At 38.1% G+C, this 25726-nt stretch overlaps 1 protein-coding gene across 5 annotated transcripts in view; it reads right to left on the bottom strand.

Annotated features, from left to right (window-relative positions):
- The window catches only part of FTO (FTO alpha-ketoglutarate dependent dioxygenase), a 226182-nt gene that overhangs the window by 141393 nt on the left and 59063 nt on the right, over positions 1-25726 (bottom strand). For 2 of the 5 annotated variants that reach the window (XM_052685718.1, XM_052685719.1), the window contains exon 7: positions 19863-19982. In XM_052685718.1, coding sequence (XP_052541678.1) covers positions 19863-19982 — 120 coding nt within the window. Of the gene's footprint in view, positions 1-14991; positions 15435-16818; positions 18464-18500; positions 19279-19862; positions 19983-25726 lie in introns of those variants that run through there. The other 3 variants (XM_052685720.1, XM_052685722.1, XM_052685721.1) reach the window with 3 other exon arrangements.

The raw sequence follows: 25726 nt of genomic DNA, 5'->3' as shown, positions 1-25726 counted from the left end.
CAGGTCAAAAGAACAAAATGACACAAAATCCATTACCAAACTGGCTGCCGGTTGGATGCACAGGAGTAATGCTAAACAACTGTGGTATGGAGACAAAATATGCTTTCTTTAAGACACTTTTACAATAAGCTATTTCAGCCCTGTGAACAGCCTTGCCTTGCATCCACCCCTCATACATTAATGAAAACAAAGGGTCACATTTACATTGTGACCATGCAGTAGGGTTAAGCATGTGACCTTAAAGTATGGTGCGCTTGTACTTGGTAGAAAGGTTCTTGACAATATAAACAAGAATTACTGCTGTTAGAGAAAGGGAAGACAATTAAAAACAATCTAGGATGCATGTTGTACAGCTGTTCAAGTTCTAGCTACATCTGACCTCTATAGATGCTACGTGTTTTACTTCAGAAACCTAAGTCATTTTAGTTTTATTGAAATAATCCTTCACCAAAACCTAAATTTGTATGAAAAACATGAGGTTTTGCATGAGCAACACAATGAAATCTGTGTATTGCTAACAAAACATGCCATTACTGCAGTTAAAAAGATGTGGTCTGCATATCTCATTCCAATACTTACGTTCACTAACAGCTAAGCAAAATGGAAATCTTTAAGAGGAAAGCTGAAAAAACTGGAAAAAAAAACTATTCTTGAAACAAAAGAGACTTCAATAGGTCAGCTCCTGTAATCAAATATATTTGACAGACCTTTGTGCCCAGGCAAAACCTGCATGATTTCAGCAAAATTCTGTGGGTGCACAGTCCCAGTGTAGATGCAATTGCAGGACCAAGAAGCCACAACATTTTTTTCATGCTTAATTTTGGATGTCATTGATTCCAGATGCAATAAAGAAGGGCTGCAATTATGGTTAGCATTTTCATAATATACACTGACAAATTTTCTAGTAACTAAGAAAGTACTCAAACAGAAAACGATTCATCAAGCTCTTTTTCCATCCATCACTACAATGAATTGTCTTAATACTGTCCTTAAAAAACAGGGTTAGAGAAGAAAAACTTCTGAGAAAATAACAAAGATCTTGGCTAAGTTCCTCAAAACCACAATTTCCCTGCCTGTTTGATCTTCGTACAGTCAGCATAAGCTAGTGAAACTCCTCCACAAATGAAAGGCATTCATGGGAAGCCATCAGAAAGCTTTGCTCTTCCTCTGGGACCCAGGACAATAAAAGAAAAGTTTGTGCCTGCCACGTGGGCCTACGACTCAGCTTAAATGAACAAACCATTGCAATATCCTTCGGCTTTGTGAAAGCGATACTTCCTACTTTTTTGGAAGAAAGGAAGTCATATATAAACAGAACAAAGGGAAGAGGCAACACAAGTTGAGCCTCTCATAATAAATATTATGGCGAAAGTTTTGCTCATCAAACCAAGATTAAAAACATATTTTAATCTCTCAAGTTTTATGCCTTTGATGTATGTCAGAGAGAGGAAAACTTATATATTTTCTCAGATTTACAATGTTTCTAGTGGGAATAGTTTCATCTTTCATTTTTTTTCCCCTGTATCTAAAATTGAGATTGTATTGGGTGGATTCTATCCCCTAATGCTTTGCATGTCATTTTGAGCACTTCTTTACAGAACAGAACTTAGAATGTCCTTTGGATGGTTTTCCCCCATGATGTGTTCCACTGAGGAAAGTGTTGCCAAATCATTATACTAGCATAGCAGCGATCTTCTCAGCTATGAAATACTTCTTAAAATGCCATGTTTCCTAGACTATGGGAAAGTTCAAGTATTTGCACTAAACCCTGTAATGCAGAAGTGCAAAAAAAAATACAATTCTTTGTGATGCTAAAAACAGGAAAGTAGATAGAGGGGGTCTTTTAGTATTTGTGATAACACCAGTATGACCACTATGCAGACTGATAAGCTGTGATTGACAAATAAGTATTAATTTTCAGAATCAGAATTACAACAAACGAAATTTGTGCTTCAAGGACTCCCTTTATAACATTTTGTTAAATTCTGTATAATTTTCTTGGCCTCCTATACACCCTTTCAATGCAGCTTCTCTTGTTCTCTCTTGATACAGCAATCATTGCTATAAGATAGCCTCAGCTAAGGGCAAAACCAAATACAGAAATGTCCTCCCCAGCTTTTGGGTAAGTAACAGTAGAAGAGAGCAGCTAAGCATATTTTCTCCAGTTTTGCATGCTATACAACTTGTTTTGGGGGTAAAAACAAACCATTAACTTCAGAATGTCATCAGAAAAGGAAATTTTCAAGAATACTTCAGCAAACAGAACACAAAACAGCAAAGCAGAAACGAGCTAGAATTTGGGCTATTAAAACAAAGACAATTTTATTGACTATTGGTAGATTTATAGTTTAATGATTTTTAAGGATTTTTTTTTTCCAGAGAAATACAAAATTAACACAAAATGTATTATAAGTTACGAAAACTCTGGCCAGTGAATGTGTATGTTATTTAGAAAATGGGAAGGGTGAAGCAGCTGAGAACATGACATTTCTGCAGCTACTGGAATTCACGTAGAGTTGATATGGGTTACATTTTCAGGCGCATCCTTCCAAAGACACCCAGAGCACAGAGCTGTCTTTCCAGAAACCTGATCCTTTAAACATCACGTGTTAAAGTACCATCAGTCAGTCCATCTAGTTCCAAAGATACACAGGACAGCTACAGAAGGAGGTCCAGAGACAGAGTAAGAAAAAAAGAGCAGGCCAAGAAGTTTCAAGGATAGCAATACCACAATCATGGCAGATGGCCTTTTTAAGGAAAACAAAGGAAAAACTGAAAGGCTGTAAGAGAAGTGAGAGTTATGGCCCTTGAAAATGAATATGGATTTCAATCTAAGAATAGTTACAAACACCCTGATTATAGTACTACTACAAAAACTAACTATAATCAGAAATGCCAAAGTTGGAATGGCACTAAAGAAACTCCAGAGAGTCTGACAGGTGCCTTGTCAGTAAACACTGTGCACAGGAAGGTGCAAACAGTGAGCAAATGGAAGTGTGAGGAATAATAGGATTCTTGTCTCCTACTCCGCATTCACCTTAATGCTGCCATATGGCACCCATATCTGCAAGGAGAAGCAGTACTTTGTACACTGGTGTTTCAGTTTTCAGGACACTTTACAAGTCTCATTGCTCATTTCACTGCTTTCCACTAGCTACTTCTTAATGACACGCAGCCATTGCTTCCTTTACTTTCCCATAAAATCTACATAGTCAGGAAATAATGAATGTCTGTTTGTCTCTTTCACGTAACTGCAGCACAGTTTTAACCATTTACTTTGCAATAAACATTTTTTTTTTTTTAAGAGAGCTTTTCCACAAAAAAAATGTCTATAGATCCTAAAGGTCACAATACACTGATTTTTAAAATACACAAATAATATCCCACAGCCTAAATTACCTACATAAATTCCCCCATTTTGGAAAAAAAAAAAAAAAAAGAAAAAAAAAGAAAAAAAAGAAAAAAAAAAACCAAGCAAGAAATGAAACAGTGAAGTACTCCATTACTCTCTTTGAGTCCTCAGCTCAAATAGAAACAGCCAGTGACTGGTATAGGTCACAAGAAAGACTATCAAATTACTTCTAACAGTGAATTGCTACAGAGAGTACTTTGCTAGATGGAGTTACTTAAGAAGTTGCCATGGAAACAAGAAAGAATTGGGCTAGAGAGGAGTAGTGGGAGCTCACTGAGAGCAGCATGCTCCAGTACCCCAAGCCCTGGCTGAAGGAGCCACCTGAACAGGCAGAATCCTTTCGTCTCCTCTGAAGTGTGCAGCACAGGCTTGAACCAGGTGCCAGGAGTGAGCAGATGTGCTGAAGCGAGTGTCAGAACTGCTGCTCTGAAACCACGATTCCTACGTAAGACTCAACATACCAAGGTACTTTAAAGCAGGGTGAGGTAATACTTATGTTCATAGTAAATTATAAGAGAGATTTCAAGGAAACTACCAATCTTTCTCTCATAGATTTTCAGGGCATCTTGAAGCTCCTTCCAATTCTCAATCATTGCAACTGTTGTGGAATCTATCCTAAAGAGAAAATTTCCCTGTGTTTAGAGAAAGTTTAGCCATGTGTTCTATAACGTGGCCTAGAAGCCATATTCCAAGTCATTAAATGATAAACGTGCATGTGAATAACACATAAAGAAACCAAAGCTAGTCTTATTTATTGGAGAATGCAATAAAATTAATATAGCAAAAAGGAAGAGATCCTCCACTCCTCACAAGAACTAATTTTCCCAGGGAATTTTTTCACTTGTTCTCTCCTCTGCTTGGCCAGACAGAAAAAAGACTTTGCTGGCTACATTTAATTTCCACAGCTGTCAATGTGATCTAAAACCTTTATAATGGAGCCATCACTTATATCCTTGGGAAAGCAGGAACTGGAGGACCAATTCAAACACTGTAGATACAGAAACCTGCTGTCTTCTGACCACAGCAGTCACAGTTTGACTGTGTAGTAACTTAACTGTATGAATTTTACTTACGAAAAGTGTCATCAGAAGAGCATCACAGATTCACAGTAACAGATTCCTAGCCCTAATGATGAGAATCATGTCAATGTCCATTTTACCAACCATTCAAAGAGTTGTTCTGAGAAGAGATTACAGCACTTTAGCAAATAATTATGGTTCAATCCAAGTAAAGAAATAGCTGTTCATGATATTCAAACAGAAGTAGATCTCAGCAGACTTTGAAACAGGACCATCAAAATCACAATATAATCTTCAGTAAAAAAAGCTTCTAAATACATTGCTCTAGGTACATGAGCAATGTCAGCAAACAACCTTTTCCATCCTTCCTGAAGCAGATCTTAGTTACCAAGCTGGATCTTACCGTTCACATTTGAAGTGCTGACATTTATGATGTTAGAACTTCAATTCTATGTTCCTTGTTTTGCTAGTTCCTTTCCCTCCTCACCCAGAGTAGAAAAAAGTCGAAAACAAGGAACAATTTTCACAAAGATAATGTGTTTTTAATCAAGCAGTTCATCACTTACAATTTCATACAGGCACACCACTGCAATTGTTCTATCTGCAGATTTAAGGCTGGACTTTCTGCTACAGCAAAGTCACAGCAGAACAGCTTCTCAAGAAAGGTAATTCAGAAACTTATCAACAGACGAAATCATTTCTGACATATAAAGAGAAAGAAGGACATTTGCACGAGTCACATCTTTAAGTGGCTATTTGTTATTATAGTTTACGTATCTTCCTAGGGAAATATTAAAAACTGCAGCCCAACAGGTGAATTTCAACAGGAAAAAACAGATTTTCATATGAATTCCTTACAGTTCTTACAGACAAAGAACCAACCACAGTATTTGGACCAAGATTTCCCCCCCCCCAAAAAAAGGACTAAAATTAGACTGGCAATTTGAGAATTTTTTGATCCCTAAAAACAAGTATTCTCCTTCCTGTTCTACCACCGACTGCTGCTCTTCTCACCTCAGGGAGCAAAGCAAAGGAATAATGACTTGAAAGATGAGACACTTTCATTAGCTTCATTATGCTGACTACAAAAGGAAGTTTTAGAAGTACACAGCCAGATTATAAATCATCACTCTTCCTGTTGAAGTATCTGTTGCACTTCCAAGATTTTTTATACTTTATTTCTCTTCTCTGTGCACTTTTTACCATTATACTCTTCAGCCTTTTCCCTTCCCTGTTCTTCCCTCCTTCCTGCTATGCTCTGCATTTCTCTGCTCAGCTCACAAACCAGTTTGCCTTGAATTCTGTCTGCTACTGAACCCTCCTCCAAACCTTTCTGCTTTCCACACGTTTTGTAGTACCACACTACTCACTCTCTGCAGAACTAGAACAAACACAGCTAAACTCAAATGGAACTATTAAAATGTGAGCAAAACTTTGAGGGAACAGAAAGGAAAAAAAAGGGGAACGAAATGAAGCCAGTGCAGCATGTTGTATTTGTGCAAGAGAAACAAAGCTAACCACAGGCCAGCAACTGAATGGCAAACAGAAGTTAAATAATCTTAAAAAGAAAAGTCATGTAGAAAGCCACAGTGCTATATGCAAAGATCCCCCGTAGGAGCACGTACAGGAAAAAAAGTCCCCCTACAACTTTAGCATGTCTGCTTTTTATCCCACACCATAGGACTAATTGTCCTCAGTGTCTGTGCTGGATTCCTTACATGCTGGAGCAGAACAAATACTACTTTTTCACCTATCTGTCACAGCAAACATGAAAGATTTTGACAAAAGCAAAACAGCACTAATCTTAGCACCTCACAAAGCTCGGAGCAAAACACCACAGCAGAGAGAAAGCTGGCACAGTAAAACGAAATCATCGTATGAAGAGCTGGAGCATCCCTAACAGACATTCTTTTAATCACAGAGCAGCACGGAGCACCCACAATTTTTGGTGCACAGATTAAACATATATTGTTATCATCTGTTCCAACTTCCTGACAGACTGAATGACTTCATCCAGCAGCTCGGGCATTAAGGCCACAGCCAGCAACTGAGTTAAAACAGAGCTTTTGGATGCCAGTGAACCCAGGTTCCAGCTCCTCTAGATGTTCACTGCTAATACTCAATCAACCTAGTCTGATTCTGAATTCTCGTCAAGAAACAAGTCAGGATTGGTTATGCTTCTTGGAAAATATGGAGGCAGACCCTTAGATTTCCAAGATCAGCATAACTGGAACTGTAAACATACTACAGCCTGACACTCAAATACAGACCCCACCAGGCGAGCCGCTCTCCTTTCATTTTTTGCTTCCTAATAGTAATGCTTCCGTCCTTAACTAACTTCTTTGTTTATATACAAGGTTTAATCACTTCAGAGGGCTAGCAGCTACCAACACAATGCTCCTGTAACTGGCTTCTAGCAGCTTCACTCATCAGCACAAAGGTTTTAGTGTGGAAAAACACCAGAGAAGGAACTCCTGCAGGTCTTCCTAAATCCCCATGCTTTCCCATATTTGCAGTAGATGGAATTCCCACATCATGAAGGTGAAAGCATCTGCTTCAGTCTCTCCAGTCAAGACCATATGTTACAGCCATATTCATAACAGTGTGTAAAGTCAATAACACACTTGGGTCAACTGATGTAGACCACTAGAAAGTCTTTGAAGTTGGAGGCAATTCAGAAAACCTGCAGAAAAGTGAATATCCTGGAGGCACCTTCATGCTTACACAAGCACAAGGTTGTATACAACAACCTTCCCTCATCAGCTTCAGCCCTGTAACCAGACCAGCTCAACAAAACACAAAGACGACTGTGGTCTTAACAAGGCTAGAAATACTTGGATAAGATTAACATCCATCCCATCACAAGCTCTGAAAGACTTCAAGGCCCATAAAATACCTTCTCAATTCTGTAAAACACAGCAACTGTGAGAGTAGCTGACAGCTGGCCAGCAATCTCTAGAGCATCTCCAAACCACTTGAAATGACAGTTGTACATATTTACACATATGTACATATTACCATCCAAGTACGTGTGAGTGTGTATTAAATACAGTCTTTAATAAATTTGCTCTCCAAAACGATTAAGGAAACTTCTGGAAGATCTATTTCTTGCGAAGGAAATTTACTTTCCGGGGTCCCAAAGGAAGGAGGATGCTTCTCTGTTTGTTGCCCACTGCCCTGACTTATCTCAAAGTAATTTTCAGATTAAAAAAAAAAAAAAAAAAAGAAGAAAAAAGAATGAACCAAACCTGCAGTAGAAGGAAGAAAGCCTGCAAAAAGACCAAATAAAAAACTGTACCTTTGACCTCTGGTAATTCAAATAGAGTGTTAATCACCAAAGGATTAACACCTTCTGCATTATAAATAACATAATCAGTCATCAGGAAATTATAACACCCCATATAATCAAGAACCACACCAAAGTCCATCAGAGAATTATACACAGCCAGTGGGAGGCACTGAGAAACTAACACATTCTATCAATTCAGTAAGGTTCTGCATCTTCAAGAACTGAGTACAACATATGTGTACCAAACATGTGTGTCTCTGTGTTTAAGCATATGAAACCAAACAATTCACACATTTTGAACATTATATAATCCTTTAAATTTTTAAAAATCAGCACACATTACATTCCTGAATTCTTTTCCTAGGTTATTTTACACATTAGATTAAAATCAAATCACTCTTAACATGCCTTAGGTATCTTTCTGTATTTCACCTAACTATTACTTGCTGAAAGAAGGACCATTTCTCCCTTGCTTGGCTTTCCAGTAGCATATTAAATCTAGCATTACATTTATTACATAAAAGGCATCAAGAAGGAAATTTCCATCAACATATACACTTTTAAAACTGGATGAAAAAACACCAAAGAGATTGCTACCCACAATATCCTGCCTTGAAGGAGGCACACTGTACCCAGGAGCCCATTCCACCTATGCTTTCAGCTTCAAGTTTCCCATCTCCACAGCTTTTCAATACTCCTGTCCTGGGATTCCTCTCTCAGATCATCTTTGATGCCAACAGAACTGTTCCCATCCTCTTTCCCACATTTCCTCTGGATACTGCTGGCAGCCTGCTGTCTGCTCTCCTGCTTACTTCCCCAAATCAGACCTCCTCTTTAACATAGAGCACATCAAGAAGAACACAAAGAACAACTCAGTTCAAATCACTTTAAGCTTGTAATTCCATTTTCTGCTGAGACACAGAGATCACAGGAGAGAAGATCACATCCTTACAATGACACCAAACCAGTTAATGTTCTTCCAAGGAGCGAAGAAGGTAGTAGGCAAAGCCTGGTGACACAACTGCACGCAGGCAGGGTAAGTTGGGATTAACACAGACAGCTCTTCCCATGTAAAAAAGTGTTAAAATTAGATGGGAGAGGGGAATAAACATTTTCAGTACAAGAAGCTTTTGCATTCTGAACTGCATTAGCATTTCTCTTTTAAATCTTCAGTAAAAGAAGCACTCTCCTTTTATTCACTGTTTCATACTACAGAATAACTAGCAAAGTTCACCTTTTTCAAGCCTACTATAAAACCTCACCAGATTTCTCCAAATTTGTGTCACTCCACAACCATGAAATACACTTTTTAATTGAAACATACTTTAGGGCTGTACCATAAGAAAAAGTACAGCTTAATTAAGTTCACTAAGCTGATTAAGCCATGCTCTTTCACCTATTACAGGAAGTATTTAGCCCTGGAGCCATCCTAAAGGCACCTCACAGAGCGTGTGACATGTTTTCCAGAGATACTGTGTACATTTAGGCACTGAGGAGGGGATAGAAAGCAAACACCCCATATGTCAGCATGCCAACAAAAGAAGTATCAGCTGATAAAGCAGCTGTTTACACCCCATTCTGGTCTGGCAAGCAGGTATTAATTACAAGGGAATAAATGAAGTTAAGAGAACATTTGCATTAAGAGCAGTCTCTGACGTCCTCAGTCTCTTATATTAGTATTGCGATCTTTGTATGTTTATAAAGAACTCTGACAAATGGATTTTAAACTGAACAGATTAGAGCAGCCTTGTTTTTAAACAATTAAGATTAATCTTCCTCCTTTATTGTATCTAAATGAGTTTATATCATGAAAAGAATGCTTTAAAATTTTCAATCCTTTCAAAACGTCTAAAAGCAATTTCTAAAATAAAGACATAGCTAAGCAGCATTATGCTTATCTTGGCTGTTACTGGTACAAGGGTGCTGCTCTGTGTCTCAGAAAGATTTCTGGCAGAGTGTGAAAACCTGGTCCACTTCAGAGTCTTTCCTGGGACCTGTCTGAAGTGTCGACAGCAGCAAAGCTGAATATTAATACACTCTCCATCATCAAAAGCTGTTGCATACCCAAAGGATGAGAAATATTTTAACCAGCTTTCAGCTTGTCTAGTACAAGTCAGTTTATTCCTTTGGGATTATATATCTGTGTGCTCAATTTTTGTCTTTGTATGCTCTCTCTCTATATATTACTTTTGAAACTAGCAGTTAAGCCCCTAAATCTGCTGTTTTGTTGGAAAAAGCCAGCCAATGCAGTGATTCAATTACAGTATTTTGTATTTGACCAGAAAAACTAGAAAATGAAAAATGAAGAAAAAGGAAAGAAAAAATAGAGGATCGGTCCTCTGTTGTGTTTCTTAACAGCGAAATTTCTCAGAGAAACCAGTGGGACTTTTGTTTTTGTTTCGTTCAATGTTTTTGTCAATCTCATGAGTTTCCAAGACTGATTCAGCTGTCACTTCCATCATTATCCCTGCCCTCAAGCTTCAATGCTGCAAACTCAAAATTCCTTAGTGAAATGACCACTACTGGAACTGACCATAACCATAAACACGTCCTACAAACAGGCGCATCAAGTATGCCCTGCATGAAAGCCAATTAAAGATCAGTAATTAAATAATGGTCTGAAAAACCTTTACTGTAGAGCTACCACTGCCATAATAACCTCTTTCTGCTATGAATCAGAGACAACATCAGCTACCTTAACGTTGTGTTAATGAAGATACCAATTACATGAGAAGACTTTAAAGAGTGAGAAACATTAATCATTCCCTTTTTTTTTTTATTATTCCTTCCAGAAGTATCATGACATTTCAAACTAGCACACAGCCAAGACTACCAGCATTGAGCATCTTCATAGACAGAACACAGAATATCATGTCACTTCATCATTGCTTCCCTGGGAATAGGTGTATCTCCTGTACATGTAACACCATGGTGCTCTCTCATCTTACCCATAAGAGAGAAGTTGACAAAAATAAAGCATAGTCGCTGAAAGATTTTCAGCTACTCATGAGCATCCGGGAATTCTAGGAAGCACAGCCTTTGCGTGCTTCAGCACTGCCCAGCAATTGGTTCACATAGGCTAATCTTAATTTCCATTCAAATCCTCCACCAGAAATGTAACTAATCACTAGTGTAGAGCAAAGGGGTGAATACTGAAGTCATACTACTGCAAATAATTTCTTGAAATGGAAGCAGGAAACTGGGAAGAAAATGAGAAGGAGCAGTAGAGGGCAATGAGTAAACTTACTCTGTTTCGTGTCTGAATGAAAGATGTCTGGAAGAAAATATCTTCCAATTCACCTGTCCATGCTGAGTCTTACCAAACCCTTGTGAAACTATTGGCCTTCTTGCTAGCTAGCAAATCCTGTGAAACTTTAATCTTCAGGTGGGTAGCAAACAGCTTGAAGACTGACAAAAATACAATTAGTAGAATACAAATGAATTGATATATACATATGTATATAAAATAATCAACTTCAGTTTATTACAGAACAATATCGATCCCCAGGCAGCAGAACTATATGAACTGATGCAGTATTTCCAGTTATTAACAGCACACTTCCCAAAATACTGCATGCTAGGCATCAAAGTAGATTCATCTTGAACAGCTCTCCACTGATGCATGCTTAATCACAAGCAGAGATATGGTCTATTCTTACCATTCCCCCAAATCAGTCTTTAGTACAAAAACTCCTAATAAGAAGACACGTCATTAGTCTGACTGTGATACTAAATTCCATTATGTCACAGAAACAATTCAAATTTTTTTTTTTTACTACACTTGAACTTTATATTCAAGCCTCTGCTGTAAGAACTATGCAGTAAGATTCCCTACCAGTCCAAAAAGATCTGTTGAAATCTGTTCTTAACTAGACATATTTGATAGAAAACAATAATTATTTTCCTGCTTCAGAAAAGAAAATATTCTATTATGTCTAGATCTTCAGAATGATCAAGTAGAAGGATGTATTGTAAGAAAAGTGCAAAACGGATGTATTCAAAAACAGCTAAGGGCTAGAACTGGAGGGAACCATGGTAAGGCAGAACACAGCAAGCTCCTGCTATCATACTTCAATGGACAGAACTTGCCCATCTGAAAATAAAAACAAAACATCTGAAATGTGGCTCTGGTTAGACAATTTCCAGTCACAGCAGGGGGGAGGCAGAAATTTGTTGTGTTCTTTCAACTGCAAAACATTCTCTCCATAGGACGCAGCCAATAAATAATTCTTTTAGTTACAGCAAAAATATCACAACCTCTTTCCATTGATGAGGAACCTATGATTAGAAACAAGTCTGCAATCTAAAACCAAAATAAGACTTCAGAATTTTAATCTCCAGATTGATCTTCAAGTTGAGTTACACTTCAGTTACTTGCACAAGTTAAACGGAGTCAGAGACAGAATCACCACCTAATCCAACAGAGCATAATGCTTCCTGTGGCAAATTTTATTTCTTTATATAAAATAAGAGCTGTAATTTTGATCAAAGATGAAGCAACTATTAAAAACCAGATTGCAAAAACATAATTGCCCCACGATCTTGTTAGGAATTAGGACCAACGATCAAATGAGAAAGAAAAGGTATCAAAGCAGCAACGGCAACTTCTGGAACATGTCACCTTAGTTTACAAAAGTCATTTGAAAAGTTGAAAGGGCACACAGCCACTAATAGACAACAGAAATAAAACCATATTTAAAAATGTTTGTAGCACTCAAAAAAAAAAAAATTATGACCACAGCAGCATAGATGATACTATTCATTAGGAATAGTAACTTCCCCTAGCTTATAGAGATCACGTTAAAATTGACTCCCACCAAACCATTGTAATTTAGCTTCAAGAAGCACAATTTTTCTTCCAACATTATATCTTCACAAACACGTATCTTAACACCTCTATAACTGCATAAATAAGAACTAGAAATCATTTTCTATATAGCTGATAACTTTACATAACTTGAAGATACAAACATTTCAAAAACACAGGAAATTTAATTTGAAAAAGAAATCATCTATGTGCAAATATTGTCCTTTATTCAGTTTTTATACTATGAGAAACCTTTTGAGAAACATAAGAGGATTTGCAATGAATAACTGGACAAGAGAAGCAATAGCTCAGTACTACATTGCTGCTCTGAAAGTAACACCTTCTATTTTTTATAATGTTAGTCTATGACAGCAGAGGCGGATATTGGTGGTATGGCAGTAGAAGTTGAATTTTCCCACCAGTATTCCATTCCATTTTGTTGCTGTGTGACAGATGGCAGCAGAGGGGCACTCTGACCAAACAGCATCTGACATGGAAGCGTGTAGGAAGCAAGAATATGGAATTGAATTCCTTCATGAGGAAAAAATTGAACCCACTGACATTCATTGATGCTTGCTGAATTGCTTATGGAGACCAAGCAGTGTTGTGAGCACACAGATGTGGTGGGTGGAGTGTTTCAGCAGTGGTGACAACACAGGTACTCACCTCTGTTGATGCTGATTTTTACGAGAGCAGGATGCAGGCTTTTGTTCACTTCTGGTGAAAATGCAGAGCTAATGGTGCTGACTGTGTTGAACAACAGTGTTTGTCACTGATAATTTGCTCCGTGCAAAAGTGTTACTGTGCTCCTTGTATATGTTACAGTTCCCATGGAAATAGGAGGCATTATTTTAAGAGCAACCTACATACTGCTTCACCATTTCCACAGAAAATAATAAGCCTTATAAATCAAGCAGCTCACTGTTAACAAAACACTTGTGTTATTCCAGAGCATTACAAGATTCTGGGAGAAAATGGTGCCAACAGCACTGAGTTCTATACAATCTACTATGGCCCAATTACACCAACTTCACTTTCACTGAAATCATCACAGCTCCCACTGACAAGAGAAGGGCAATATCAGGGTATAACAAGACCTTCCCAGCACTGACACTGACTTACAGGAGCGCAGGAGGAACTCTGGCCTGATATTCCTCTCTCTGGCACACACCAGGTGTTTGTAGTGCTACCAAGAGCAGTCTTCACCCTCTATAACCTCTATTTGCTGTTCCTGCTGCTGAGAACTGCAAGCTATTTCCCCCAGTGTTATTTTCTATAAAATACTTTTCACCTAAGGAAAATTCTATAGGATCCTAAATTTACACAAATTTACAAAGTTAATACTAGAAAATCAATTAAAACAGACATCTGTGTATGCATTTGCGTGTACATACATATGCATGATCTGGCAAGCCATTCAGTCTGAGAACACTTGCAGGGGATGGAGCATCCAGTGCAAGTCACTATGCTCAGCTCAGACATGGATCAATTTATACAACAATTTGGGTACAAAACATGGGCATAACCTACTTGCATGACTCCCGATTTCTGCTGTGTAGCACATATTTATGTTTTAAGCCATAGAATGGTTTGGGTCGGAAGGGACCTTTAAGATCATCTAGATCCAACCCCCTGCTATGAGCATGGACACCTCTCTCCAGACCTGGCTGCTCACAGCTCCTTCCAGCCCAGCCTTGAGTGCATCCAGGGAGAAGAACAATCCAAATACAGAGCTCATATTATAGCAAGTGTATCACACATGGTCATTACATCTGACTGTGTACAAACATAGAGAAAAAGCAGCCCTATTATAGTAAGAGTTTAACACGAGAGTAAGCACTCCAGTTGTTCTGAACTGAGGCTCTTTGAGGCACAGCATCTCATTCCCCTGTAGGACATAAGGTGAGGTCACCTGTCCTAAACTCTTCTCCCTGGCTCACGCCGTTTTGCCTCACAATCTCAAATGTTTTCAGAGCAATTTTTGCAGTGTGCTACGTGAGTTGGAAGAATGCCCTTTCAGCAGCTCCAGTGTATAATAGAAATGTTAGAGAGCTTCGCATCAACCCAGCTTAGATATCAACCAGCTCACAGAAGGGTTAAAAATAGAAAGTGCTATCCACTGGTTTGCTGTGATGTTCCTGTAGATATTGTCACTGGATGTATCCTCAGTAGAATTCTATTCAACACCTCTGTCTTTAAGTACAAAGCTGTAGGCTGTAGCAGCTTTAGGAAACATAAGTATCCTTTTTTCTGCTGCACAGTATCTGTGTGTGAAATTCTCTAAAGGGGTTTAAGTATTTACCCTGAACACTATCAGACAGTTTCTAAAATTTTCCTTATCCTGTTGCAAAAACACTTCAAAGAGAATCATAAACACAGCCCTTTGTGCTTTCAGCACACACTTTGTTTTGGAAGCTTAAGACTGAATTCCCTCAGAATTGTAAATATTTTTTTTTTTCTCCTGAAAGATGTGCAAGACTTTTTTTTTTTTTTTTTTTTTTTAAGAAAGATTTGACTGAACACAATGCTGAATCGTTTCTCCTATTTCTGAAGTCTAAAAATATTGAGGTCAAAGAAAATAACGTCAAAAATATTTTAAAAAAAGAAAAACAAGTCCTTGGGATCAGGTTGTCTTGCTGTTGTTTGAAATCAAAGATAAATTTCCAGGAATATCTGACTCTTGGTGTACATACAATAAAACCTGCCAAAAATACATTTATTTAAAGGGTCTGGTCTAAACAGATAAGAACAACCCCAAAAGACAAGAGATATGGCTAAAATTTGGGTCTTTTAGCTCCCATGTTGTGCCTACATTTTACATCTCATTAGGCAAACACTATCACCCATCACCACGTGCTCCTCCAATAACGCAGTGTGACGCTGCAGTATCCAAGCACAAGGGGAAAGCTAGAAGAAATTAAAATCATAGCTCAGAATTCTTGAAATTTGGCTGCCAAGGTCAGAGCAATTCAAACATCAGTTAAGTTGCTCTGCATTTCCTGAAAATGTTAAACAAACAACCAGCCTGTTTGTGATCCCATTATCTTCCGGTGTGTTTTCCCCCCCTCTTTCACCCCCAGTATAATTGGTTAGCTGTTTAAAGTGCTGAAGTCTAGAAAAGCTAAGAGAATTCCTTCTAAAATTCCTTTTAGAAGCACATTTTATCTTATAGCTCACAGTGGTTATTCTGGAACTGAAATGCCTTGATATAAACATATATTTAAGCCCTTGTTTTAATTTGGGGGGGGGGGAAGAAGAAAATAGAAAGAAGAAATATATTACAGCCCTGGGCTGGGATTCTGGGGCTCAAGTTGCAGCCCACACCATCAGGCTATAAGCCCATGACAACAGTGGCTTACAGCAGAAACTACAGCATACTTCATACGTAGCATTAGTACCAAAGAATGAAACAGATCCCAGAAGGGAAAGAAAAACAATTTTAAATGAAAATATCTCTGCTTCCTGATTTCTATTCAGTTGCATAAGCAGATAAAATATAGCATTGAGAATAACAGTAAAAGTATTATGATAAGTTAATGTACTGTTTCCTGTTTTTTTGTTTTTTTTTTTTTTCTCCAGGAACTTAAAAATTAAGGTGAACCAGTGCTGCACAGAGCTATCAGCTAACTTGAATGGCAGTTTGCTCATTACAACTGCACAGGACGTGCACGCTACTGTTTCCACACAGTATTTGTAAATCAAAAGGTACGTGGCATAACAGTACCAATACTTATATTTTGGGATGCTGAAAAGTGAAACAAATGGTGTAGCAATTACTTGTGTTTCAGTTATACCATTAAAAATTAATTCTTTAGGATCTATGTTACATTCCTTTAAGTAAACCCTTAAGAGCAGGAAAACAGCGATGCTGCTAAACAAGCTAAGTCGCTCATTCTTTCTTTTTTTTTTCCCCCTCTGTATTTCAGAACTACAGTTTTTCCAACTTGCCAAATTCCTGCATAAATAGGTGGGATTAAATGGAGTCTAACCTACCTAACATAATTAGATATGTTGTGCTTTTATACTGCAGGGAAACTGATACATTTTAATAATCCCAGTCTTGGCTCTTACCCACCAAAGTCAATAAAGGTTATTAAGGCCAACTGCCATATAAATACATTGCTACGTTGCTAAATGGACTGTCAAAGCAGGAAATACAATTCATACCATACAGCACTACCAGGGTCATCGTGAGAAAGAGAAAAAAAAGAAAGAAAAAAAAAGAACACTGGATATATAAAAAGAAGTCGTTAAAGATTTGGTATTTGAGTATAATCACATACGTTTACTTCTCATTCCACTGATTTACTTTTTCAAATATGAATCAGCCTGAAACAAAATAAACAAAAAAAAAGGCTGTAGGACTTGTACAGTGCTTACTGATTTGGCACAGCATTGAAACATTTCCATAGCTAAAATAAATGTCAGATTGCGAGGTTTGCATGATATCAGACCCTGAGAGACAAATTGTCTCTCCACTGAATCTCAGAACAGCTACAGCAAGACTTCCTCGCATCACATGAGATTTCAGCTTTTCAGACTTCTCTTTGCTCAGAAAGCAAAGCTTGTACAGTCTTTTTTTCAAATGGTAACTCTCCCTTTGAATTCAGCAAGCATTTATCCTGATGTTGCACATGATAACGTGTTAATCTTGGATGACTTTTTAAGAAAAAACCCACCTCAAACACTTGAATAGCCTTCATATTTTCAAGGGAGGGGGAAAAGAAGAAGATTGGTTAAACTGCTTTAGATTTAATGGCTCATAAATTCATGAGGTAATATTGCAGGAAATGTGATGTTTTATCAGAATGTCATTCAAATGAAAGGTTTAACATTTACATCACAAGAGCGAGCTCTAAGTAAAACTATCCTCAGGGAAAGAAATGCCAGGACTAAACATCACGATAAAATGGTGTGCTTGCTATAATGTACAGAAACATTAAATAGAGCCCAAAGGTTTGAAGATACTGGGTTTGAATTCCCGAGGCTCTGCACTTTGCTGTGATACTGGGGCAGTTACAATTAGCAGATTTGGAAATTTCGGAAAACTTCTTTTTCTTTCCTTCTTCACAATTGCATTACCAAGCAAGGGAAAGAAAGGCACACGGGGAACCCAGCACTGTATTACTCCAGACACATTCAAAAAATTCCAGTCAAGAGCTGTTAAGCTCACACAAAGAAAAATACACCGCTGTAGAATTTTCTTTTAAGAAATAGTTCCTCTTAAGATTAATACTCTATGAAGACAAGATTCACAACTGCAAGACATGCATACTTCAAGCATTTTTTCACATTACACAAAGGAATATTTTATTTTATTGTTTTTACCTTTAAAAGAGTTATTCAGTTAAAATAAATTTCAGGAAACAGCATTGCCTGCAGACTGCCGGGTACCTTCAGAAATACCTTTCTGATTTAACTTAATGCTGTGGAAGTTAAGCATGCACCAAAACACTGCACTTTTTTATGTTAAATTGCTGTTGAATTTGTTAACCCACAATTGATTTCCTGTGTTATGGAATCTTACAGATTACAGCTAACTTGAAGCAACAGGGATAATTCTCGATGTTAATGCTCCATTTCTATGCATTTTTATGAAGTCAGTGCTTCCTGTTGCATTAAAACTGCGGCTCAACATTGCCCCCTGCTGTCAGTTCGTGAAACAGAAAGGACAAAATGTAGGTTAAAAACAACAAAAAAAACCCAACCCACCCCATGTCCAAGTCCAAAATACAGTAAGCAGCAGTTTTACTTAGAGACCCAACAAAACAGACATTTGCAATTAACATTCTCTTCTGTCTCCGTCAATAGCTGAAATTAATTGTGATTAGTGTATTATAAGTCATAAAACATTAAAGCAATTTTCAAAATTTAAATTGGAAGCAGCTTCTGTCTTGGCCCAAGCATCAGCTCGCTGATAAATATCATCTCGAGGCCTGTTGAAAGGAGATACACTGACACCACCATGTTTCTAATTAGAGACACATGGCAGTGTCACACCAATTGCAGAAAACCTAACCCTAGAGAATTCCCTGCTTTGCTGTTTTTCCATGTTCTCAACACACAATGGATATAAAATAACAATCAAACATTCTTGTCTCTACCTCATCTAAGCCTCTGTTACAAGAGGGTAAGTTGTCATTTGAAAGAAAAACAAACCAAAGGGTGTTTTGTTTTTTTTTTTTTAATGATAAAGGTCACTCCAGATTAGCTGATTTTCAGAACAGAAAGATGAGGAAAAATACGAAGATAAACAAGTCCAAGTTTTTTTCCCTCTTTTTTTGTATGACAGTCCAAAATTCAGCAATTCCTCACAGCAACTGATTTCACATACAAACATCCCACTTACCCACACTTACTTTCCAGAGTCAAAATCAGCTGTTGCCATAAAAAGCTTCCAGACACTTGTGAACATGTTAGAGAGTAACAACATTTCCCTCAAAACTCAATTAGCAGCCTCTTTTTGCACTGTGCCTCCAGAAATTAAAAAAAATTTCAAGTTCAAGTGATATTCAGTATCCTCAACCACAGGACAAACTCCTCCAAGACAACCAGGGACAAGCTGGGGCTTACATAGCGACCAGCAGAAATGACGGAAAAGAAACTTCCATGGAGATGTAAGGATACCAGCAAGACATGATTGCCCATGTAGTTCCTTCTGCTTACAGATCTAGAAGCAGGTATATTGGCAATTGTGCTGAACTCTTGCAAAGTCTCCCACCTGAGTCTCTACTTCACAACAGCAAGCGAGCTAAGGGTGGACATGCAGACAGTGTTGAAGGAAGGCAAAGACGCTCTTTAGAAAACACAGCAGCTATCCCACCTCTAATTACTGAAGAAACTAATCACCTCTAGCTGGTCCTAGCCAGAATGTAATTAATTGCACCCATGAACTACTAACAGATAGGTGCACCTCCACATCATCAGATTTCACCCTAAGCTTTCCCCAGGCACAGTCACTGCTGTTGTGATTGGCAGAGTTGTGCTGTCTATCTTGGTGCTGAATGGAAAAGTGGCACTGCACAGCTTCAGATGCCAGTTGGTGTGATGCAGTATCTGCCCACCAACTTCTGACAATGCCGAACTTTATAAACAAGCCAAGTCAGGAAACAATTAAAATATCCTCTTGGGTTTTGGATCTTATTTTGCTCACATTTGTTTTGGCTACTGGGGTAGAGAAACAAGAGGAAGCAGTGGAAGGCTGACACTTATTCTACTTTTCATATGTTCTGAATAAAGCAGAAATCCTATTACTACAGTATAATTAAAAACGTAACTGTTAGTGCTCTCAGAATTAAACTCCAAAAAGCTTCAGACTATAAAACCAGTACTTACCATAATCTCCATTTTTCTCCAAAATTCTTCCAGTTTAGCCATAGGCTTAAGCCACCAGTCAGTGCATTTCAGATACCGCTTGCCCTGAAACCAGAACTGCCTAATCCACTCAAATTCGACCTGCAAGACAAAAACACATGGTTGTGTAAATCATTTATTTGTCACTAACTGGGGCTGGACTGGGGTAGTATGTGAGTACAGATGTAACTGAACAATCCTTTGGAAAATGACAAGACTACTGAAGCATTCATCTCTAAACACGTCTTTATGCACAGTTGTTATTTTTATTTAGTAATACAAAGCATAGAATAAAATTGCAGCAATAAATTGTGCTAGAATACAGCCTAGTCAATTGCTATGTATAACAAGCACAGCTTTATAACGAAAAATAGTTTCCCCAAGTTTACCAACCAGTCTGGTTTCCAGACAAGCTGCCAGTAGCAGCTCAGGATGAACTGCAGAGCTGCGGCCAGGCTCGTGCTCCCTCTACTGAACCTCCTGTACAGGCAACCTGCCCTGTGCATACTGAGAGTGAAAGGCAGCTGTCTGCTGCTCGGCACATTGGAAAGAACAGGCCAAACTGCTTTTCTGTTTATGTGGAAACTGTGCTTTAAAAAGAAAACATTATCTCAACAGTGCAATAAAGCTTTATCACAAGCAAAGCAATGCTTTTATTCAGAATATGAAATACAAACCATACAGTATGTTGTAGTTTGTTTGTTGTTGGTTTTTAATTTCATATGAGCGGCTCTTCAGCTTTAAGTGATGACTTAAGATGATGATAGTCATACATAGCTCATCACATATTCTTCAAGCAAAATAATTCTGTTTACCCTAATTCCTGCTGAGCCTGATTGCTATCTTTAACAGCAATCCATAGTTCCAGCCTTTAGAATTATGAACTTATTTTTGTTGTGGTAGTTGCATTTCACACCAAGTTCAAAGTTGCTTTAGTCATTACCTGCTTCCACAAAAGATTTTATTTATCCTGCTTGACTCCACAGCAAACAAAGGCAACCTGACAAGGTGAAGGAGTCAAGAAAACTGCCCAAAGCTGTCACTGAACTCTTTGCAGCACGCTACAGAAGTCTCAGAGTGCTTCTGCTAACACCAACTCAATGCTTGGTCAATGCACGTTAATGACCGCAGTAAAAGAAACTTAAATTTGAAATGTTTAGAACGAACGTTAACCTTGTTAGTGAAATATAACATGATTAGTTGACAGATGCAAACCTTAGAATATTTTCAAAAATTGACTGTAACCATAGTGGCTTTTAGTACAGAAGTCTGGGGACATACGCCCTTCATAAAAAAACAGCTGAAGTAGTATTTACTGCCTATGAAGCACCAAGCTATGCTTCATTAAAAATCAGTACACAATGTTTCAGGATGGCTGAGCACGCCAACAATTCAACAAGAGCTTTGAGTACTCACTACTCCTTTTTTCTTCTCTATTTTTGCTGGCTGCTTTCACTGAGAGGGCAATAACACAAGATACCTGGCAAATATGATTCAGGAAATGAATCACATTAAGCCATTAAATCAAAGAAAAACTATTTTTAAAAAAATGAAAGCCAATGCTACAAAATATGGCTCATCATGATAAAAACCTATTTCAGTCAATCTGATTTTTAACTATAATCATATTGATCTGTTACATTACTCTGTAATTTCAGCCTAAGTCAAGTCTGACATCTTGGCCAAATCTTTAATGCATCTCGATCCCTTGCAGCAAACACAAGAGCAACAGGCTAGTTCATTTTCTGCAGGATACCTGATCTCATCAGATGTCAGAGCACCACCTGTGGTGCACAATGTGGCTGTTAAGTGATGTGGACTGACACATACTGGGGCTTTTACGCTCAGGTCAATATTCATCTCATGGCACCTCAATTTAGCTTTAAACTGAGTTAAAAGAAGAGGGAGGAAGAGAAGACCAACATTTCACCTACCAATGGAGCCACCAAGCAGACTGACAGCTGAGCTGCTGCCTCTGACCAGGTGACAGCTGATTCTGAAAAAGTCATCTTGATGAGGCACAAATTCCTCTATCACCGATACTTCAGAAATTAGTAAGCATGTATACTTTTGCTAAAAATCTGCAGAGATATCAGTTACACTAAGTTTGTTTGGTATTTTAAAATTAATACTAGCTCTAAATTAGTGTAACTCTTCAATTGAATTCCAGTCACTAATCTCTTTCTGCAGGAAGAAGGCAATCATACAGGCTCGCTTCCATCCACCTCTTTATATGAAGAAGAGGAACTATACCAAGAAAAAACAAAAGATGCTAGAGAGATAAAAACTCAATTCTAGCCTTAGTGGAACTAAAGGTAAAGGTACTAACATTCATCTGCAACAAAACATGCAGGTTAACTTCTTGCCAAGTGTTTTCCTGAGTTTAATTTAGAGAATTCTACATAATAGAGCTAGCTTTATAGTTCTGATAAGAAAGCAGTCCACACAACAGCACAGGATGAAACTTAAACATATTAATGTGGAAAGAAAATACATATGTTGCACACTCCAGGAAGATTTCTGTCTTCTAATTAATTTTTGACTTATGACTTACATCTGTGAAAGAAAGCCCAGAATCAGGCCTCATACATCTAACCTCAGCAGATTTTCAGATTGTCCTTTGGTGATGATTAAAGGCCACTTTCAGGTTATAGTCAATACTGAGTAGTAAAAGGCCAACAGTGGCATTTGACATTTTGTGAGGCGGTGCTCCTCAGTCACTTACTTAAAGGTATTGGTTATTAAATGCCACAGATGTAAGTGATCTATATGTTGCTCTCCTGTACTGTCCGGCCACCAGCCATGCTGTAGGCTCAGCATGGCATGCTAAAGCATTTTAACCTTCCTTGCTGCAAATGCTGCAACCCTTCCTTAGCAGTGACACAGCAGCTAACATCACATACCCTTGACTGAGCTACCCAGGCTTCTCCACAACCCTGAAAGGTATACAAATGACAAACTGTGAGAGATATACCTACTTCTGCTATGAAAACAGATCTGCTGTAGTCAAGAGTCACTGTACTCAGGAGTGACGTAGCAACCAATTCAGTCTCAAATTTTCATCACAGTAATCAGGGCTGAGCCAAAACCCCAGTGAGGACAACACCTCACTTCAAACTTAAGTACTTCAAAGCCTGACATATTTTAAACACAACACATCCTAAAAAAGTTCTTCGGGTGTTTTATTTCATAGAGAACTTGTGGTTATTAGGTTGCCATTGCTGAATAAGGATCCTTGAGGCTTCAGCACACAACAAATTTAGCACTGCTCTCAGCAAGGTAAACAATGGGTCTTTGTCACCCCAAAAATAGGTTACTGGCGAAACAGCAATCTGATAGCTTTAAAGAGTAACTGCACTTCATCCCTAACATCACCTGTATCCAAGACAGGTCTCCAACAAGTGAACTCCGGGAAAACAAGCAATCAGAAAAGACATTCCCCAGATGCTCAACTGTACTCTTTTAGAGGTCTCCCTACTCACCACAAAAATAGAAGTACTAAAACTACATCTCTACTCCAGATCTTCAGTTCTAATTCCCTTTTTTTCAGCATAGCAAGTCCATTTTCCTGTCCAGAAATACACAAGTGAAGGCACAGAATCACATCTCACTCTTTCAGATGTGCTGTTAGGCTCTTTCTCTCTGAATTAAAACATGTGAGGAGCTTCAGTTATGACATTTGTAAGTAGAATGCAACTATATCACTTACTCTAGGGAAATAAACACTACTCAATTTCAGGCCCATGATCTCTGGTCCAAAGGTAGATAAGCTGCATACCAAAACAGAAATTCAGAGGCAAAACTGGGTGACAGTTCCTCATCAATTCTGTATGTGGCTTTACCTACTTCAGTTTCTTTTTTTCTTTTTTTTGTACTTAAAATAACTGAACTAAAAGGGCAAAGAAAAAAGTGACCAAATCACTTGGTCATCATCACAATTATCAGATGAAAGACTCACTTTCATCAGTAGTTAACCAGTTTAATTCTTTAAAGAAAGAAAACATGCTCTTGTTCTTCATATGCAACGAGCCTAAAGCCTCAATAATGTGCCTAAAAATACAAAGATTTATCATACAGTAAGAAAAGAATGCAGGAAGTTTTCATATGCAAAACCTGCATTAGCCTCACCGATCTGTATGTTTTCCCTCAGTGATGTTTGAAGAAGATGCATTTAACACAATGGTGAGCAACAGCAAACTTTGTCTACTTGCTCAGCTAATAAATGAAATTTAAGTTGTATTTCAACATATGAAATTTGTACTTCAAGTGAAGAGGTGACCTTAGGAAATAAAAAAAGGCAAGTGGGTTTTCTTTTCAAAGGCAATATAGATCGTATGTGTCTACTAAGATTAACTGCACAATATGTACAAGTTAAACAATGATTTCTCTTACAGTATATCCCATATGCGTAACAGGAAACATCCCTGTATGTCACACAGCAAAATTATTCAGGTGACTGCAAACACCAGGGGCTAGTCTCTCACCTGATGTAAACGGCACAGAGCTTTGATGTGAAAGGACCCATGCAAATTTACACCAGCTGTGCTTGTGGCCCTAGCTGTGCAAACCACATATGCGTATAGTTTTATGGACTGAGCCTGATTAATGTTTTGTAAAGCCCTGCATGCATGAGACTTCTTTAAATAGCTCTAAGAGCTGTTCTGCTAAAAGTCAAGGGTGCAAATCTTTTGCTACCAGTATACCCATTTTTACCAGCTTTGAACAAATGAAAATACGTTCTACCAAGTTTCAGTAGCAACGCACAGTATTACATTCCTCAGCAGATAATTTAAACCCTTTACAAAAACATCTCATTCCAGTCAAAATTATTTCAGTACTACACACGTTCTAATACAACGCTGAGCATACTTATTTTAGTAGTAGTAAAGATTAGCTCCTTCAAAATGTTTGAATATAGAAATGCTGTAATTGATACTTCAGAAAAACTGACTCAGATTCGTGCTTTGCTTTCTGTTGCTGCTTTTGAAGAGATTACCAGTGCTTTAGTTAAGAAAAGCTCAAAGTTTTGTTTCAGGTAGAACTAGCCAGGCCAACTACACAATGTCACTTCAAACTCCTAATACATAGCCTTGACTATGTCTTCTTCAAATAAAAAAAAAGTAACTAACCAGCTTTGGAAATGTCACCACCATGAGAAGACCCACCTACTGTGTCATGTTGCTGCCATTAACACAGAAACAGCAAAGTTGCACTCCTCATGATACTGCCTACTTTCAGACAAAAGAAATCATCTCTACTGTCTCCCCAAACAGTTTTAAAATGAACGTGCTTGCTAAGACTTCAAACCATGAAATGCTGACAGGTTCAAACTTGTACAGAAGTGCACTGTTACCCTTGTATGTTTTATAGCGCAGAATGACTTGAAGTATGTTACAATTATTTCCATTACATTTTCTTCAGGATGCACCTTAAAGCAGACATTCACAATCATCTCACACCTGCCATTCAGCAAAAAAAAAAAAAAAAAAAAAATAATGGCAGCTACCTTAATATCTGACAAGCAATTAAAGACATCTTACGTGCATTTTTCTTTCCATTCCCCTCGCCCCCACACCTCTCCCAGCAATTTGGTTTGTCCACCACGCAATGATTTGGTAGACTTGGCACAATGAAACCAACTCTACCAACTGCTCCTTACCTCTACCAGCAGAGGGATCTTAAAAAGTCAAATAGAAAACTTCATGACAATGAAAGTATCAGATCTGAGTTACTCCTCATGGCTGTAAACAATTAATAAATCATAAAAAGCACATTATGAACTTATGCAGCACCATGCTTTGTGAGCTGTTGAACACAGCACCAGACTGCACCTCTCAGAACCCAGC

This window comes from Tympanuchus pallidicinctus, unplaced genomic scaffold (genome assembly GCF_026119805.1).
Source record: "Tympanuchus pallidicinctus isolate F22 unplaced genomic scaffold, pur_lepc_1.0 scaffold22, whole genome shotgun sequence".
Lineage (NCBI taxonomy): Eukaryota > Metazoa > Chordata > Aves > Galliformes > Phasianidae > Tympanuchus > Tympanuchus pallidicinctus.
Note: the sequence above shows the minus strand (reverse complement) of the source record. Positions and strands in the feature narration are given on the sequence as shown.